This window comes from Erythrolamprus reginae, chromosome 5, assembly GCF_031021105.1.
Source record: "Erythrolamprus reginae isolate rEryReg1 chromosome 5, rEryReg1.hap1, whole genome shotgun sequence".
Classification (NCBI taxonomy): Eukaryota; Metazoa; Chordata; class Lepidosauria; order Squamata; family Dipsadidae; genus Erythrolamprus; species Erythrolamprus reginae.
This window is the reverse complement of record NC_091954.1, coordinates 12718750-12738950: the sequence shown is the minus strand read 5'-3', so window position 1 is coordinate 12738950 and position 20201 is coordinate 12718750. Positions and strand designations below refer to the sequence as shown.

Here is a 20201-nt window from a genome sequence, read left to right as displayed (position 1 = left end):
CTAGCGTAATAAAAGGTGCATACCCTGTTTCCCCGATAGTAAGACACCCCCGATTGTAAGACGTTTCGGGGGTTTCAGGGGGGTCGGCTAATATAAGCCGTACCCCGAAAGTAAGACATATGTCTTACTTTCAGGGAAACATGGGGGTATTGCCGCCTCCCTCTCATCTAGCTGGACCTGGAGAGCGAGAAGGCGGCGAGGGCGAGGAAGGCGCTTGGGAGCGGCGCGGCGGGGAAAGCAGCGGGGGCGGGGGCCGCCTCCCTCCCTCCTTCCTTCCCAGCTGGCAGCGCACTCCGGGACTCGCCGGCCGGCCGGCTCCCTCCCCGTCTGTCTGTCTTTTTCTGACTCCAGCGCGCACCGTTTTTGCAATATAAGACATAACCCGAAAGTAAGACATAGTGGGGCTTTTGGAGATAAAAAGAAAGTAAGACACTGTCTTACTTTCGGGGAAACACGGTAGTAGCCTTTCCAAGCCTAGTGTAATTGATTTGGGGTTGTATACATGGCACATGAATAAATTAGTCCTCTGGTAAGGGAGCTGTGGGTGCAATAATCCAGTTAAGGCGCCCTGCGGTTAATTTTAATTCCATTTGACATAACCAATTTACTTTCAAATGCAATTACGCATTTTATCATTCTGAATTTTGTCTTCCCCCCCCCCAATCAAAAAACCCAGATTTAATCTCTTTGGTCTTGGGAAAGGGAAGTTGGTTGGCTAGCTGTGAACTAGAGACGAGTATCTTACCAGCCTTAAATGGGACTAACTCACGAGGTGGGTTCCTGCCAGTTTGGACCAGTTCTACAGAGCTTGTTGTAACATGGCGGCCTGGGTTGCCAGAACTGGCAGTAACTCAGGCCTGCCATGCCACCCTGAATCAGTTCTCTTGGCGCCCTAGGCACCACCATCTTGTTTTTTTGCTTCTGCACATGCACAGATGCTTTTTGGGGAGGGGTTATAAATTTTAAATTTTTTCCCTCCACGCCTTACAGCAGTGTTTCCCAACCTTGGCTACTTGAAGATATTTGGACTTCAACTCCCAGAATTCCCCAGCCAGCAAATGCTGGCTGGGGAATTCTGGGAGTTGAAGTCCAAATATCTTCAAGTTGCCAGAGTTGGGGAACACTGCCTTACAGGAATACAAATTCACATACCTTCAAATTAGAATACAATACAATATAAAATCAATTGCCAAATTCTTAATCAAAATTCTTAATTCTTTATCTGTTTTGTTTTGGTATACATCGTTTATCTCGCGCTACCTCCTTTTCTCATTTTGTCATCTGGATTTCAAAGATTGTTGTCTGTTCTCCTTCGGGTTCAAAATGCTATTAGCTATCAAAATTTCTCTTGGCTACTTGCTTTTTTCTACTAAAACTATGCCATAGAGCTTCAGTTCATTTCTTACATTTTTACTTATGTTGTTCATGTTTCTTAAACCCTCATTTTAATAAGACTGCCCTTTACGAGGAAAGTTTCAAATTTATTTCTCTTCATACAACAAGGAAAACAAAATATTGGTTCATATTATTATTATTATTATTATTATTATTATTATTATTATTATTTATTAGATTTGTATGCCACTCCTCTTTGCATTTAACTAGATGAAAGGCATTTGTATGCCTTTGATCTAATTATAACAATATCAATACGGGTTGGGGGAGGTTATTATTAAGAATTGAAATTATATTATCTTCTTTCTGTGCTTAAAAACTATAACATTCCTTTCATTTGATAACAGATGCTTTTTAAAGGTACTGCACATGTGTAGAGGGTCATTTCTGGTATATGATGCGCACACGTAATATATGTACTTCCCTCACGATGTGAATCGGTGGGGAAGGTAAATAGAATCCGTATGAATCTCAGCCGTATGAATCTCAGCGACCGGTTAGGCCCCAGAGAGTCGGCCTTCTCCAGGTCCTGTCAACTAAACCAGTGTTTCCCAACCTTGGCAACTTGGAGATATCTGGACTTCAACTCCCAGAATTCCCCAGCCATCATTTGCTGGCTGGGGAATTCTGGGAGTTGAAGTCCAAATGTCTTCAGGTTGCCAAGGTTGGGAAACACTGAACTAGACCAGAGGTCTCCAACCTTGGCAACTTGATGAGATGTGGACTTCAAATCCCAGAATTCCTCAGCCATCTAAGCTATGCATATGCCTCAGCTGTGCTGGCTGAGGAATTCTGGGAATTGAAGTCCATACCTCATAAAATTGCCAAGGTTGGAGACCTCTGAACTAGACAATGTCGCTTGGTGGGGCCAAGAGGAATTAGCCTTTTCGGTGGGGGCTCGCTTTGGAGTCTGCTTTGGAATGAGCTGCGTATAAATACAATCAATAGAAACACAGAAACATAGAAGATTGATGGCAGAAAAAGACCTCATGGTCCCTCTAATCTTCCCTTATACTATTTCCTGTATTTTATTTTAGGGTGGATCTATGTTTATCCCAGCCACGTTTAAATTCAGTTACTGTGGATTTACCAACCCCGCCAAGTTTGTTCCAAGCATCTACTATTCTTTCAGTAAAATAACATTTTCTCACGTTGCTTCTGATCTTTCCCCCAACTAACCTCAGATTGTGCCCCCTTATTCTTGTGTTCACTTCCCTATTAAAAACACTTCCCTCCTGGACCTTATTTAACCCTTTAACATATTTAAATGTTTCGATCATGTCCCCCCTTTTCCTTCTGTCCTCCAGACCATACAGATTGGGTTCATGAAGTCTTTCCTGATACGTTTTATGCTTAAGACCTTCCACCATTTTTGTAGCCCGTCTTTGGACCCGTTCAATTTTATCAATATCTCACCTTACTTCTGATCTTTTCCCCAACTAACCTCAGATTGTTCCCTCTTGTTCTTGAGTTCACTTTCCTATTAAAAAAGGTCCATCTAGTCTGCCCTTATACTATTTCCTGTATTTTATCTTAGGGTGGATATATGTTTATCCCAGCCACGTTTAAATTCAGTTACTGTGGATTGACCAACCCCATCAAGTTTGTTCCAAGCATCTGCTACTCTTTCAGTTAAATAATATTTTCTCAAGTTGCTTCTGATCTTTCCCCCAACTAACCTCAGATTGTGTCCCCTTGTTCTTGTGTTCACTTTCCTATTAAAAACACTTCCCTCCTGAACCTTATTTAACCCTTTAACATATTTAAATGTTTCGATCATGTCCCCCCTTTCACTTCTGTCCTCCAGACCATACAGATCAACCAAGCAGCCAACCAACCAACCAACCGATCAACCAAGCAGCCAACCAACCAACCAATCAACCAACCAACCAACCAATCAATCAATAAACAAATTCCAAATGAACATTCTCAGGAATAGAGGTTTTTCTCAGACTCCTGATCCATCCCAGAAACAGGGTGTTTTCAGTGGCATGCACAATGATCCACTGACGAAGTCTTTCCAGGCACAGAGCTGCTTCTCAGGTATTGGCTCTGCACCCATTGGCATCTACTGCCCATCTTCCTGGCGAAGAGCAGGTTCCCTTTGCCAGGAATTCACCTTGCCTGACCTGGTGCACTTCTGGGCAGCCAGCCCTCCTGCCTTCAGTTTGCTGAGGTCAGCTTGCCCGAGAGCACTTTCAAGCCGCTCCGGAGTGGCATCACCCCATTACCGACACACAAAGTGGTTGGAGCAGTAAATAACCAAAAGGTTGTAGCGTTGGAATGTAGCGTAATGATATCCTTGGCTTCCGAGCTCATTCAGAGGGTGGCTTGTTGCCTCCGTCCTCTTCCCCAGGACCCAGTTATTGAACATTAATAAGCAAATTATCACAGATAATCCCCACTCGGTCAAGGACCTCAGAATACTAATAACAAAAGATCTAAGTGCCAAAGCCCACTGCAACAACATAGGCAAGAAGGCTTCAAGAGTTGTAAACCTAATCCTACGTAGTTTCTGCTCTGGAAATCTCACACTGTTTACCAGAGCTTACAAAACTTTTGCCAGACCCATCCTCGAATACAGCTCATCTGTTTGGAACCCATATCGCATCTCAGACATTAACACACTTGAAAATGTCCAAAGATACTTCACCAGAAGAGCCCTTCACTCCTCCACTCGAAATAGAATACCCTATGAGACTAGACTTTCAATCCTGGGCCTAGAAAGCTTAGAACTAAGATGCCTTAAACATGATCTAAGTATTGCGCACAAGATCATATGCTGCAACGCCCTGCCTATCGGCGACTACTTCAGCTTCAATCACAACAACACAAGAGCACACAACAGATTTTAACTTTATATTAACTGCTCCAAAATTGACTGTAAAAAAGATGACTTCAGTAACCGAGTTGTCGAAGCGTGGAACTCATTACCGGATTCCATAGTGTCATCCCCAAACCCCCAACACTTTACTCTTAGATTATCCACGGTTGACCTATCCAGATTCCTAAGAGGTCAGTAAGGGGCGAGTATAAGTGCACTAGAGTGCCTTCCGTTCCCTGTCCTATTGCTCTCCTATATCTCATACACCTTTCTTCTATTCCTATATCCTTTCTCTATTCTTTCATTGATATGTTTTATTACTATATCTTCTCTTCTATTCTTTCTCAGATATATTTTACTATGAGTATATCCTCTATAACCTTCATCATGTATTTTACTATGTGTACACCCCCTAAAACCCTCATTGTGTATTGGACTAACTAACTAACTATTTAACTATTTAACTAACTATCTAAATAAATAAGTAAGTAAGTAAGTAAGTAAGTAAGTAAGTAAGTAAGTAAGTAAGTAAGTAAACCAACCAACCAACCAACCAACCAACCAACCAACCAAACAAACAAACAAACAAACAAACAAACAAACAAACAAACAAACAAACAAACAAACAAATAAAATAAAACATCTGGTACAGCCCGGCCTGTGAAACCACTCCAGAGCCTTCACTCTGTAAGTAAGTAAGTAAGTAAGTAAGTAAGTAAGTAAGTAAGTAAGTAAGTAAGTAAGTAAGTAAGTAAGTAAGTAAGTAAGTAAAGAAACCAACCAACCAACCAACCAACCAACCAAACAAACAAACAAACAAACAAACAAACAAACAAACAAACAAACAAACTAAAACATCTGGTACAGCCCGGCTTGTGAAACCACTCCAGAGCCGTTACTCTTTGTCCGTCACTCTGTGTTCTCCTTCAATTCAGTTGCAGGGGAGGGAGAATCTCCTGGGGGGATGTGGCTCCCTGCACGGACACAGAGTCAACATTTGGGCTGGGCTGAGCTCTAACCAGCTGTGATGTTTGCTGAGAGATCGGTGCACTGAAAGAGAAGCTTTCAGACTGCTGTCTGACATGGAGGGTTTTTTGTTTTGCCAGGCAGCAGAAGTCAGGAAAAACTCCTGAGTCAGCATTCAGCTGCCCGTGCAAAGAGATTCCTGGGCAGCTCTTTTTTTCTAATTCACAGGCTAGCTACGATTGGTGGAAGCCAGCACTTCTGTACCTCAGGACAACTTATAACAGTAACAGAGTTGGAGGGGATTATTAGCCTTTTCTTTTTCTCTGAATGTTTAACGTATCAAAGAAATATCAGTAATTATTATTTTAAGCATTGATTCTGCGTTTTTTACTGCTCATGTTGTTTTATTGTATGGAAGAAAAATAAAGAAAATGTTATAGCCCTCCCCCAAAAAAGTAACCCTGATTCCCCCCCTTGGCAAAGCAGCCAATGCCCATTGTCCATCTCTATCAGGTGGACACATCTTTACCGTCACATCATGCTTTTGGAATGCACACCACTCACGTACCCCTTATCACCTCTTCTCAGGAGAAACGAAACTCCCCTGTCCTTCATCAGAAGAAACAAAGCTTACTAGGGCCCCTCTAGCAAATAAATTTGGGACCCTCCCAAATCCCAAACACCTACCCCCCCTTTCTTATGACAGCTGAAGTGCAGTTGAAGGATGGGTGAACAGTGCAGTCAGGCGGTAGGGAAAGCAAGTAGGATGCTTGGCTGCATAGCTAGAGGTATAACAAGCAGGAAGAGGGAAATTGTGATCCCCTTATATAGAGCGCTGGTGAGACCACATTTGGAATACTGTGTTCAGTTCTGGAGACCTCACCTACAAAAAGATATTGACAAAATTGAACGGGTCCAAAGACGAGCTACAAGAATGGTGGAAGGTCTTAAGCATAAAACGTATCAGGAAAGACTTAATGAACTCAATCTGTATAGTCTGGAGGACAGAAGGGAAAGGGGGGACATGATTGAAACATTTAAATGTGTTAAAGGGTTAAATAAGGTCCAGGAGGGAAGTGTTTTTAATAGGAAAGTGAACACAAGAACAAGGGGACACAATCTGAAGTTAGTTGGGGGAAAGATCAAAAGCAACATGAGAAAATATTATTTTACTGAAAGAGTAGTAGGTACTTGGAACAAACTTCCAGCAGACGTGGTAGATAAATCCACAGTAACTGAATTTAAACATGCCTGGGACAAACATATATCCATCCTAAGATAAAATACAGAAAATAATATAAGGGCAAATCAGTTGGACCATGAGGTCTTTTTCTGCTGTCAATCTTCTATGTTTCTATGCGAGGCCCAATTGATAGAGAAGGTTTAAGGTCGCGTAGTGCTTTTTCAACATTGTGTTCCGTGAAGTCTCTTTGTGTTAAGTCGTTGTGAGTGTTTGAAGTGCGATTAGGGAATTTTGGGGATGAGCCGTTGCTGTTTACAAAGACTGAGCCAAAGAATATGTTGAAGAGGTTAGCTTTGGTACATTCATTGTAGCATTCTTTGTGGTTGGGTCCTTTTAGTTAGTGGGATGTGTCTTGAGTCCTTGAGTTTGTTAGTTACAAAGTTGTAGAAGGCACTGTTAGATTTGGCGCACAGGAGGTTTTCCTCTTGTTTGCTGTGATATTTGAAGGATTCTGTCTTTATTTGGTGGCATATATTTTTGTAGCAGCTTTTGAAGTTGGTTACATGGCCTTTTTTGTTTTTCCACCAGAGAGATTGTTTTGTTTTGTTTTTGGATTGTAGTTTTCTTATTGAGATGGGTAGGTTGTTTTTCTTGCTTATGGAAGCTATTAGTGGTACATATAGTCTGATAATTCTATTGACTTCAAGCAAGAATATGTTGTAGAGGTCATCAACAGTGTTACTGCCAGAGAATAGAGTTTGCCAATCAAGAGTTGAGAGATCAGCGTCTATGAGTTCATAGTTGGCTTTTAAAAAGTTGCACTTGGGTGTCACATTATTAGGGTGATTCCTAGAGTGGCATAGGTTGAGGCTGAAGTTAATCATGCTGTGGTCACTGTTGGAAAATGGTTATTTTATTTGAAGTCCACAAATTGCACTTTTTCTATTGTATAATATGAGGTCTAGGCAGCTGTTGAGTCTAATATTGTTTGGTACTAGTTGGTCAAGTCCCAGATTGGTAACAGTGTTGTATAGCAGCGTTTCCCAACCGGTGTGCCGAGACACGGCCAGGTGTGCCACGAAGTCTTTGGAAGCTCCAGCTGGGCTGGGCGCTGCCAGTGCCGGACCGCCAGTGCCTCCGACCTGGAGCTCCCACTCGCAGCTGTCCCCCGGCTGCTGCCCGATGCAGCTGTTTCCGGCGCTCTCCTGCTGGGCCCCAATGAAGGAAGGCGGGAAAAAGGAGACAGGGGCGGGGAGGTGCGGCAGTAGGAGTAAAGGGAGCCGCGGCCGCCCCTGCCTCCCCACGGTGCCTCTGGCCAAACGTGCCCCTGGCTTCTCTGCCCTGCCTCATTGCCCGCCCGATCCGCCCACTCGCCGCTGCCGCCTCCTGTCTTGGGGCACTATCTGCCCCCTCTCCTCCGCCGCCGGAGAGAGAATGGAGGGTGCCGTTGTCTTCGCCTCCGCCCGCCGGCTCTGCAACTAAGAGGCAGCAACCATCAACCCTCTCGCCCTCCCAGACGTCCCCAGCGCCCGGCCACGCGCCGCCTCCCATTAGCCCGACTTTTCCCTGCTGCCGTTTTCTCTTCATGGCGCAAAGCCACACAGTCCCGGACTCCCGGATCGCTCGCTTCTCCGGTCAGCAAAGCCATCTGCCCAGGAAAGCTCCGCACCAGGCAGCCGGCTTGCTGGCCGGAGAAGTGAGCGATCCGGGAGTCCGGGACTGTGTGGCTTTGCGTCATGAACAGAAAACGGCAGCAGGGAAAAGTTGGCCGGGCTAACGGGAGGCGGTGCGTGGCTGGGCGCTGGGGACGTCTGGGAGGGCGAGGGGGCTGATGGCTGCTGCCTCTTAGCTGCAGAGCCGGCGGGCGGAGGCGAAGACAGCGGCGCCCTCCATTCTCTCTCTGGCTCTCTCTCTCTCTTTCTTTTTCTCTCTATTGCTGGCGTGGTGAACGAGAGAGAAAGAGAGAGAGAGAAAAAGGAGGGGAGAGAGAATGTGAGAGAAAGAAAGCAAGAGAAAGAGAGGGAAAGAAAGCAAGAGAGAGAGAGAAAGAGGGGGGAAGGAGGGAGAGGGAAAGACATAGAGGGAGGGAAGGAGGGAGAGAGAAAGAGAGCAAAAAGAGAGGAAGAAAGAAAGAGGGATGGAGAAAGAGAAAGAAGGGAAGGAAGGAAGAGAGAGAAAGAGGGAGGGAGAAATAGAGTGAAATGGAGGAAGAGATATTTTTTTTGTCCAAACTTTTCTTTAGCCGCCCCCCCCCCCCCCCGTTCAGTGTTCCCCAGAATTTTGAAAATATGAATAATGTGCCGCGGCTCAAAAAAGGTTTGGAAACACTGTTGTATAGGGTTGTATGGATGGGTTCCATAGTGCATTCATTTATTATATATCTACCATCATGTTGGATTTTAGAGGAGAGTCAACAAGAACTTCAAATTTCTTATTCCACCACCCTAATCATCTTCACCATTGAAGCCCATTTAGATGGGTTGGAACTGCGAGCTGGGAATTTGAGTCACTGCAGGGCCAGCTCATCCCTGAGGCTGATGACTAAGAAAGGAGGCAGGTCTTTTCCCAAAAGGATGGTCATCAGAGATGGAGTCAAACATCTATTTGGCAGCTCCAGTCACTTGAGTTGCAAGGGACGAAAACTAGAATAAGCTAGAGTTCTCACCCTGGCTTATACTGGGATTTTTTAATTTATTTATTAGAGTTGGAAGAAACCTTATAGGTCATCTAGTCCAATCCCCTGTTTAAGCAGCAGTCCTTATACCATTTTGGATAATCAATCAATCTATCATCTATCTATCTATCTATCTATCTATCTATCTATCTATCTATCTATCTATCTATCTATCTATCTATCATCTACCTACCTACCTATCTACCTATCTACCTATCTATTTATTGGATTCGTATGCCGCCCCTCTCTGTAGACTTGGGGAGGCTAACAACAGTAATAAAAACAGCATATAACAATCCAATATTAAAACAGTTAAAAACTCTTATTATAAAACCAAACATACGTACAAACATACCATGCATAAAATTGTAAAGGCCTAGGGGGAAAGAGTATCTCAGTTCCCCCATGCCTGGCGGCAGAGGTGGGTTTTAAGAAGCTTACGAAAGGCAAGGAGGGTGGGGGCTATTCTAATCTCTGGTGGGAGTTGGTTCCAGAGGGCCGGGGCCGCCACAGAGAAGGCTCTTCCCCTGGGTCCCGCCAAGCGACATTGTTTAGTTGACGGGACCCGGAGAAGACCCACTCTGTGGGACCTAACTGGTCTCTGGGATTCGTGTAGCAGAAGGCGGTCCCTGAGATAATCTGGTCCCATGCCAGGAAGGGCTTTATAGGTCATAACCAACACTTTGAATTGTGACCAGAAACTGATCGGCAACCAATGCAGACTGCAGAGTGTTGGTGTAACATGGGCGTATTTGGGAAAGTCCATGATTGCTCTTGCAGCTGCATTCTGCACGACCTGAAGTTTCCGAACACTTTTCAAAGATAGCCCCATGTAGAGAGCATTACAGTAGTTGAGCCTCGAGGTGATGAGGGCATGAGTGACTGTGAGCAGTGAGTCCCGGTCCAAATAGGGTCGCAACTGGTGCACCAGGCGAACCTGAGCAAACGCCCCCCTCCTCACAGCCGAAAGATGTTTCTCTAATGTGAGCTGTGGATCGAGGAGGACGCCCAAGTTGCAGACCCTCTCTGAGGGGGTCAATAATTCCCCCCCCCCAGTGTGATGGACGGACAGATGGAATTGTCCTTGGGAGGAAAAACCCACAGCCACTCCGTCTTATCCGGGTTGAGTTTGAGTCTGTTGACACCCATCCAGACCCCAACAGCCTCCAGGCACCGGCACATCACATCCACTGCTTCACTGACTGGACAAGGGGTGGAGATGTAAAGCTGGGTATCATCTGCATACTGATGATAGCTCACCCCATGCCCTTGGATAAATGGCAGTCCAATCTCCCCTTGAAAGTCTCAAGTGTTGGAGCTCTCCCAACCTCCGCAGGCAACTTCTGTTCCACTGGATGACTGCTGTTACCGTCAGAAAGTTCCTCCTTATTTCAAGGTTGAATCTCTCCTTGGTCAGCTTCTATCTGTTATTCCTTGTCTGGCCTTATGGTGCTTTGAAAAACAGCCTGACCCACTCCTCTCCGTGGCAGCCCCTCAAGTATTGGAAGATTGCTATCATGTCTCCCTTGGTCCTTCTCTTTGCTAGACTGGCCTTGCTCAGTTCCCGCAATCTCTCTTTGTATGTTTTAGTTTCTAGTCCCCTTATCATCTTGGTTGCTCTCTTCTGTACTTTCTCTAGAGTTTCAATGTCTTTTTTGTAGTGTGGTGACCAAAACTGGATGCAGTACTCCAGGTGTGGTCTAACTAAGGCGTTATAGAATGGTATTAGTAGCTCCCTAGTCCTAGATTTCCATCCCTCTGTTAATGCAACTCAAGATTGTATTGGCCTTTTTGGCTGCTGCTGCACATCGCTGGCTCATATTTAGTTGGTTGTCCACCACGACTCCAAGATCCCTCTCGCAGTTGCTGCTATTGAGTGTGGTTTCACCCAGTTTTTATGTATGCCTTTGGTTTTATGTACGCCTTTTCTTACCTAGATGTTGGATATTACTTTTCTCTGCATTGAATTTCATTTTATTTGTTTGGGCCCAGTGTACAAGTCTGTCAAGGTCCCTCTGAAGCCTGAGTTTGTCCTTTGTGGTATTGGCTATTCCTGCCAGCTTAGTGCCATCTGCAAATTTGGTTAGTTCCCCTTCTATTACCTCATCTAGGTCAGTGTTTTTCAACCAGTGTGCTGTGGAACATGATCAGGTGTGCCGCAAGAGGGGAGAGAGAAAGAGAAAGAGAAAGCAAACAAGAGAGAGAAAGAGAGGGAGAGACAGAGACAAAGAGAGAGAAAAAGAAAAAGAAAGCAAGAGAGAGAGAAAGAGAAAGCAAGCAAGAGAGAGAGAGAGAAAGAGAGAGAGACACACACAGAGAGAAAGAGAGAGGGCGAGAGAGAAAGAGAAAGAAAGCAAGAGAGAAAGAGAGAAAGAAAGCAAGAGAGAGAGAAAGAAAGCAAGAGAGAGAAAGAGAGTGAGAGAGAGAGACAAAGAGAGAGAAAAAGAAAGCAAGAGAGACAGAGAGAAATCAAGCAAGAGAGAGGGAGAGAGAAAGAGAAAGAAAGCAAGAGAGAAAGAGAGAGAGAAAGAGAGAAAGAAAGCAAGAGAGAGAGAGAAAGCAAGAGAGACAAAGAGAGTGAAAGAGAGACAAAGAGAGAGAAAAAGAGAAAGAAAGCAAAAGAGAGAAAGCAAGAGAGAAAAAGAAAGCAAGAGAGAGAGAAAGCAAGCAAGAGAGAGAGAGAGAAAGAAAGAGAGAGAGACAGAGAGAAAGAGAGAGAGGGAGAAAGAGAAAGAAAGCAAGAGAGAAAGAGAGAGAAAGAAAGCAAGAGAGAGAGAGAAAGAAAGCAAGAGAGAGAGAAGGAGAGGAAGGGAGGGAGAGAGAGAAATGGGAGAAAAAAAGGGAGAAAAAAGAGAAATGAGAAAATGATTGAGACAGAGAATGTGAGGAAAGAGAGAAACAAAAGAGAGAGAGAAGTGACTCTTGATTTAAAGCATATGATAAAAAGCACCCAAAGAATAAGAGAGGGAACCCCCCCCCAACCCTCACCTGTTTTTGGAAATGGTTCAAGAGTGTGTATACACACACACACATACACAAGGGGGGGATGATATGTATAATATGGACTTTCTTAGAGTGTCATTTTGTGTCATTCTGGTTGGTGGTGTGCCCCAGGATTTTGTAAATGTGAAAAATGTGCCGCGGCTCAAAAAAGGTTGAAAATCACTGATCTAGATCATTAATGAAGCTATTAAAAAGTACTGGGTTTAGCACGGAACCAAAACAAAAGTTACACGAGGTCCCACCAAGACATCTCTGCTTTTATTCTCTGTGGCTTTGCCTTTTTTCAGAGTAAATTTTCCTACTACCGTGTTTCCCTGAAAATAAGACACTGTCTTATATTAATTTTTGCTCCAAAAGTTGTGCTACGTCTTATTTTCGGGGGCTGCCTTATATTTCTTAAATAAGACAAATTCACAGGCAGAAAAGCTGACACCCCTAAAGAAAATGTACTGTACGGTACACTGATTATGGTACGGTACCTGTCAGTATGGCACCCACACACACAAACGACGGCACTTATATGGTACAACAGTATACTCCCGCTATTGCAGCTTCTGGCCACCAGAGGAACTACAGTCTACGCACTGTAATGGAGACTGTAATGGAGACTGTAATGGCGGTGAGACAGCAGCAGACTGTGTCTGCTGTACTGGATGGTACAAAGCGATGGAAGGGGCCAGCAGGGGACACCACATTATTACGGTACCGCTATGAACAGCTTTGAATGGTACCGTATGTTTTTCCACCGTATCGTATGTAAACTTGACTACGCCTTATTTTCGGGGGGTGCCTTATATTAGCAAATTCTGCAAAACCTCTGACATGCCTTACTTTCGGGGTACGTCTTATTTTCGGGGAAACGGGGTATGGTACTTCTTGCTGTCATTTGTTAGTTCTTGTAGTGGTTTTCAGTTTTACTGTAGGTAGGGAATATTAGTCTCTTGAAGTCCTGCTGCATTGGCGTTATAACAACTCCAGCAAACAAGGAAAGAAGCAAACAAGGAAATTTCCTACTGTGGGAAAGTAGCACCCACCCCTCTCCTAGGAAAATGAAATATTCTAGGAAATATTAAAAAGGCAGAATATTGTATTTTCCCTAAAGGAGAAACATGTTTCTAGAGATAAACTGAGAGCCTCAGCTCCCTGCCCCCCCAGGAGATATTAACAATCTAACAAGACAAAGGCTGAGCCGGTTTATCTACAACACAGACATGGCCCGCAGGATATGAACCCACCCCCAAGATTAAAGTGACCAGATTATAATTTGGGGAAAGCGGGACACCATTCCTGGGGTGGGGTGGGGGAATGGATGATTTTTCTGTGTGTGTAAAAATACCTTTAAGATAGCGGCCACGGATGGGAGTGTCGTTCCTCCTGGCCCGGATAGTGCAGGCAAACTTGCTGAGGAGGGTGGCTGCTTCAGTGGCATCCGTGGGGTGGCTCAGGGCCCCCGTCTTATAGGCGTGGATGAGCAGGAGGGCTGGGCGGGTGAGTAGTGTGAGATAGCCGGAGCAGAAGCTGCGTAGGATTAGGTTAACAACTCTAGAAGCCTTTTTGGCGATATTGTTGCAGTGGGCTTTAGCACTTAGGTTTGACTATAAAAGTTTTAAAGCAGAGGTATTCAAACTTGGCAACTTTAAGGCTTGTGGACTTCAACTCCCAGAATTCTCCATCCAGCAAAGAACTCAGGGAGTTGAAGTCTACAAGTCTTTTTTTTTAATCACAATAATTTATTTATTTATTCAATTTTTTAAATGCCGCCCTTCTCCTTAGACTCAGGGCGGCTCACAACATGTTAGCAATAGTACTTTTTAATAAAGCCAGAAGTTCACAGGTCTTAAATTTGCCCATGTTTGGGGACTCCTGTCTTAGGCCAATAAGCCAATGTGGAGAAAATCTTTTCCTCTGACTTTTATTCTTTTCTCTTTTATAACAAGAGAAAATCAGCTTCTCAATCTGTACGAAAAACAGTTTGTGACATGAGACAATTGTGTTTTTAAAAAGGGTTGTGTTAAAACTGTCCCCTATTGCAGAGGTCTTCAAACTTGGCAACTTTAAGACTTGTGGACTTCATAGAAACATAGAAACATAGAAGACTGACGGCAGAAAAAGACCTCATGGTCCATCTAGTCTGCCCTTATACTATTTCCTGTATTTTATCTTACAATGGATATATGTTTATCCCAGGCATGTTTAAATTCCAGTTACTGTGCATTTACCAACCACGTCTGCTGGAAGTTTGTTCCAAGGATCTACTACTCTTTCAGTGAAATAATATTTTCTCACGTTGCTTTTGATCTTTCCCCCAACTAACTGTATGTTGACTGTATGACTGTAACTTGTTGCGTATATCCTAAGATTTTTATTAATATTGCTTCTTCATTGCTTATTTGACCCCTATGACAATCATTAAGTGTTGTATCACATGATTCTTGACAAATGTATATTTTATTTTATGTACGTTGAGAGCATATGCACCAAGACAAATTCCTTGTGTGTCCAATCACACTTGGCCAATAAAAAAAAAAAATCTATTCTATTCTATTCTATTCTATTGTGTCCCCTTGTTCTTGTGTTCACTTTCCTATTAAAAACACTTCCCTCCTGAACCTTATTTAACCCTTTAACATATTTAAATGTTTCGATCATGTCCCCCCTTTTCCTTCTGTCCTCCAGACTATACAGATTGAGTTCGTTAAGTCTTTCCTGATACGTTTTATGCTTAAGACCTTCCACCATTCTTGTAGCCCGTCTTTGGACCCCTTCAATTTTGTCAATATCTTTTTGTAGGTGAGGTCTCCAGAACTGAACACAGTACTCCAAATGTGGTCTCACCAGCGCTCTATATAGCGGGATCACAATCTCCCTCTTCCTGCTTGTTATACCTCTAGCTATGCAGTCAAGCATCCTACTTGCTTTTCCTACTGCCCGACCACACTGTTCACCCATTTTGAGACTGTCAGAAATCACTACCCCTAAATCCTTCTCTTCTGAAGCTTTTGCTAATTCTCCATCCAGCAAAGAACTCTGGGAGTTGAAGTCCACAAGTCTTAAAGTTGCCAAGTTTGAGGACTCCTGCCTTAAGGAGAGAAAGTTCCCTCAAATTTCAAGGACTTGCAGAACATGACTTATGAAAGAGAAGATCTGGAAAACAGCAAAGTTGAGGGACAATAGGAAAGGTGATTGGGAGCATTCCATGGTCCCAAGTTTTCTTTTGGATCTTACTGGTCATATTCAACCGAATCTCAGATTTTTAATACTGAAGCTGCAGTCCAGACTTGAATTAATTTGATTTATGTTTTTGTAACATAAATCCTGTATGGATTTTTTTTCCCCTCCACCCACTCCCTCTCCCCTATCCAGGCCCTGCCTTTGTGGTTTTAGGAAGCCAAAACCTAGGAAACTGGTTAAACCTTTGTTGATTTTGTAAATCACAGACCAAGCAGATTGAAATCAAAATAAGGTCAACTAACTGTCCCGTGGAATTATTTAAAAATGTAGGTCTTTTGTCTTTTGAGTATGTGAAAGCAATTTCAAGTGAAAATAGTTTAATGAACTTATATATTTAAATATTTTAAATATCCAGGAATTTAAATATAATATTTGGGTGATAAGATAGATTTTTGAGCTATTTGTATTAATTGCCAGGTTTTAGAGCTGCATAAGGCAAGTTTAGTATTGCAAGTCCTTATAGTTCAGCAATTTATATATCATTATAAATGCTTTTTCTGAATAATGCCCATTTCAACACAATAACACTTGTTTCCTGGACATCATGTCTTCTAGTTTTTGCCTCTTTTCCTAATAAATATGAATGCTCTGAAATGCAAAATGAACAGAGTTGGCAATTTTCTCAAAAATAGAAGTATCTCAAGTTCACTTTGTACATTTTATTTTTAAGTGCGGTGAATACAAGTTTACAAAATTGGATATCATGGAAGTTATTCAACAAAGATTAGAATAAAAACTGCTCAACAAAGCTTGTTAACTGCACAACTGATAAATCCACAATTGTATCCTACAACGCGTAGCGAGTGAAGATACCCTGTCTGGTCAGAGTTGGCATTTATTTATTCATTATATTTTTATCTTATATTTTCATTTAATTTTAGCATTTTGCAATCTCCGAATAACATAAAAATATCCTGAAACACTTAATCAGGAACTTGTTAACCATTTCTGAAGCTATAATGGCTGGGTTAGAAATGAGATCTGGTTCCTATAGGAGCTACCTCTGTAAATTTTCCATATCTGGCTTTCCCATCAGATTTTTAAAAATACATTTTATTTAATGCATGTAATACAGTGGTACGTCATCTTATGAACGCCTCTTCTAAGGAACTTTTCAAGATACGAACCCGGTGTTTAAGATTTTTTTGCCTCTTCTTCCGAACTATTTTCACCTTACGAACCCAAGCCGCTGCTGCTGGGATGAAGGGGTTTCTTCCCCCACCCTTTTTTGAAGAAAGAAAAGGGAGGGGCGGCTTGGAGGAGGAAAGACTGCACAGAACAGCGTGCTTGCAGGCACTGAAAGAGTGTCTTTTGAAGAAAGAAAAGGGAGGGGCGGCTTGGAGGGGGAAAGACTGCATTTTAAAAAGTAGGAGAACTGCGTGCTTGCAGGCACTGAAAGAGTGTTTTTTGAAGAAAGAAAAGGGAGGGGCAGCTTGGAGGAGGAAAGACTTTGCAGAGAACAGCGTGCTTGCACAGGCACTGAAAGGGTGTCTTTTGAAGAAAGAAAAGGGAGGAGCGCCCCCCTTGCCTTTCTTCCTCCCCACTCACCCTTTAGCCTAGCCTTACTTCTTCCACCCGCCCCCTTTAGCTGCTCCTCCCTGCCCTCTGTTCGCCTCCCTTCTAAAGTTTGGGATTTTCTTGAAGGATTTGCACACATTATTTGCTTTTACATTGATTCCTATGGGAAACACTGTTGCCTTAAAGCAAGGATCTCCTCCAACCTTGGCAACTTTAAGACTTGTGGACCTCAACTCCCAGAGTTCTTTGCTGGCTGAGGAATTCTGGGAGTTGAAGTCCACAAGTCTTAAAAGTTGCCAAGGTTGGAGACCTCTGCCTTAAGGCACTTCCTCTTCGTCTTAAGCCTTCTGTGCCATGGTTAGTTCTATACAGCTGAAAGGTTCGAAGAGGAGAAATCTGGGCTCGTGATCCTCCTCTAGGAGAGACACATTCCACCTGATGATGTGTGCGCCGGCCAGCTGATTTTTGGCTCGCACAGAGGCTCTGGGAGGGCATTTTTGGCTTCCAGAGAGCCTCTAGGGGGATGGGGGAGGGTGTTTTTATCCTCCTCCTGGCTATAGGGAAGCCTTTGGATGAAACACGGTCTACTGGACCCACCAGAAGTTTGGAAACAGGCCTTTTCCGGTTCTCCAGAGGGCCTCTGGGGGTGGACAAAGGGTTCGCAACTTGGGCGTCCTCCTCGATCCACAGCTAACATTGGAACACCATCTTTCGGCTGTGGCGAGGAGGGTGTTTGCCCAGGTTCGCCTGGTGCACCAGTTGCGGCCCTATTTGGACAGGGAGTCATTGCTCACAGTCGCTCATGCCCTTATCACCTCGAGGTTCGATTACTGCAATGCTCTCTACCTGGGGCTACCTTTGAAAAGTGTTTGGAAACTTCAGATCGTGCAGTATGTGGCCGCGAGAGCTGCCGATTGGTTTCCGGTCACAATTCAAAGTGTTGGTAATGATCTTTAAAGCCCTTCATGGCATTGGACCAGAATACCTCCGGAACCGCCTTCGTTTGGGGGGCCCCAGGGGAAGAGCCTTCTCTGTGGCGGCCCTGGCCCTCTGGAATCAACTCCCCCCGGATATTAGAACGGCCCCCACCCTCCTTGTCTTTCGCAAGTTACTTAATTCCCAAGGGGGAATTAAGACATCTCCCCCAGGCTTTCTTATATTTTATTTTGGTATGTATGTGCTGTATGGTTTTTAAATTGTTGGGGTTTTTTAATGTAATTTTATTATTAGATTTGTTCCATTGTTATACTGTTTTTATTGTTGTTGTGAGCCGCCCCGAGTCTTCGGAGAGGGGTGGCATACAAATCTAATAAATTGAATTTAATTGAATTGTTTCCTCCCTCCTCAGGCATTGAATTATGGGTGTGGGCACTTGTGCATGTTCGATGCTCTTTCAGCACCCGAGAAAAAAATGGTTCACCATCAGACTTAGGTCATTGAATATGAATACTCCAAGTTCTTTGACAGAGTGAGGGTCATCTACAAGTTCATTTCATGCAAGTTTGTATTTTGTATTCTGATCTCTCTTTGCCAATGTGTAAGATAGCGCATTTTTGGGTTGAGATTTGAAATGGTGTTTGACCATTCTGCCACATGGTCACGGTCTTTTTGAAGGGTAGCAGCATTGTCTGTGGTGCTAAATAGTTTGACATCATCAGCGAAGATAATGCAATTGCTTATAATGTGATCACAAAGGTCGTTTATGTAAAGTATGAAGAATGTAGGCCCTAGAATGCTGCCTTGAGGGACGCCACTATTGACAGACGTGGATTTGATAGAGAACTCTCTATTTTTAACCACTTGTCTATTTGACAGGAATGTAGTTATCCAGTCATGTAGGGGTGCAGAGATGCCATAAGATTTTAGTTTCAGAAGTACAGTAGTTTATCCTGGCTGTGTTCTTTTGTAAAAACTACTTCTGCACGATTTTTAGGTGCAAAAAAGGGCAACAAGAAGGATCAAGGAAATGGAGCACCTCCCTTATGAAAGCAGGTTGCAACACCTTGGTGTCTTCAGCCTTGAAAGACGGCGTTTAAGGGGTGACTTGATCGAAGTGTATAGAATCATGCATGGGATAGAAAAGGTGGATGGAGAAAAATTATTTTCTCTATCACACAATACTAGGACGAAGGGGCACTCCCTAAAGCTCATAGGTGTTGTGGTTAGCTCTGGCCCAGCTCCTGCCCCAAGGACTGTGGATGTGGGGGAGACATCCACATGCTGCATGCCTGTTTTGCTCCCGGTGGAATCTGCTGATGAAGGCTCCTCTGACCAAGAAGACATGAGTGACAGGGAGGAGGAGAGTGGGGCAGACAGCTCAGAAGGAGATCAATCTAGCTCCTCCTTGGATTCGGAACAAGAGTTAATGATACAGCCACGCATGCGGAGAGCGATGCATAGGCAACAACAACTGAGAGATTATTATCAAAGAAAATGAGGCCACCTGTGGTTGGGTGGGGCTGTGGTCATTAGTGAGGCTGCTATAAATAGCAGCCTGTGGGTATGACCATTGTGGAGGATTATCTGATCCTTGTGTTTCCTGACTGCTTTACTGACTTTGACCTTTTGTGTGCTGATTTTTCTCCTCTTTGAAACTAAACCAGAGCAAAGTGTGTTCCACTTTGTGAAAGAAGGACTGTGAATTGCCTCACAGCTGCAAGCTAAGTATCACAGAACTGATAAGGGACTTGTACAAATTACCAGTTTGTTTGGAGGCCAGTGCTCTTTGCTATACCAAAAGAGGGCTTGGTTTAAGTGAATTTTCATTATAAAGAACATTGTTTTGAATTTTCAAATGTGTGTGTGTCTGAAATTTGTACCTGTGAATTTTGGGAGGAGTGTACCAGAGAGCCCGACAGAACAATAGGTAAGAAAGCGAGGACAAATAAAGGGAAATATTTCTTCACCCAGAAGGTCCTTGGTTTAAGGAATTCACTTCCAGAAGAAGCCGTGAAAGCTGTCAGCCTGGATAGCTTCAAGGCAGGATTAGACAGATTCGTGGATGCTAAGTGTGTCGGTGGTTATTGAAACGGATGTCCATGTGCCGCCTCTATGTTGGTTGAGGCAGGCAGGATTCCCTTGAGTACCATTTATTGGAGATCAAAGGAAAGGGAGGGTTTTGCCTTCTCTTTCTGCTCAAGATCCCTATGTACAATTGATGGGCCACTGTGTGACACAGAATGCTGGATTCGATGGACTTTGGCCTGATTCAGCATGGCTCTTCTTATGTTCTTATGTTCTTATCATCACTCCTTGCTTAGAGCAGGGGGTCTCAAACTTTGACAACTTTAAGCTTAGCGGACTTCAACTCCCAGGATTTGGCTGTGGAATTCTGGGAGTTTGTTTATTTATTCATTCATTCATTCATTCATTCATTCATTCATTCATTCATTCATTCATTCATTCAT

At 43.6% G+C, this 20201-nt stretch overlaps 1 protein-coding gene across 1 annotated transcript in view; it reads left to right on the top strand.

Annotated features, from left to right (window-relative positions):
* ANK3 (ankyrin 3) overlaps positions 1-20201 on the top strand; it is a 460069-nt gene that overhangs the window by 110286 nt on the left and 329582 nt on the right. The window contains exon 2 of the mRNA XM_070752072.1: positions 18143-18294. Coding sequence (XP_070608173.1) covers positions 18289-18294 — 6 coding nt within the window. The 5' untranslated portion in view covers positions 18143-18288. The remainder of the gene's footprint in view (positions 1-18142; positions 18295-20201) is intronic.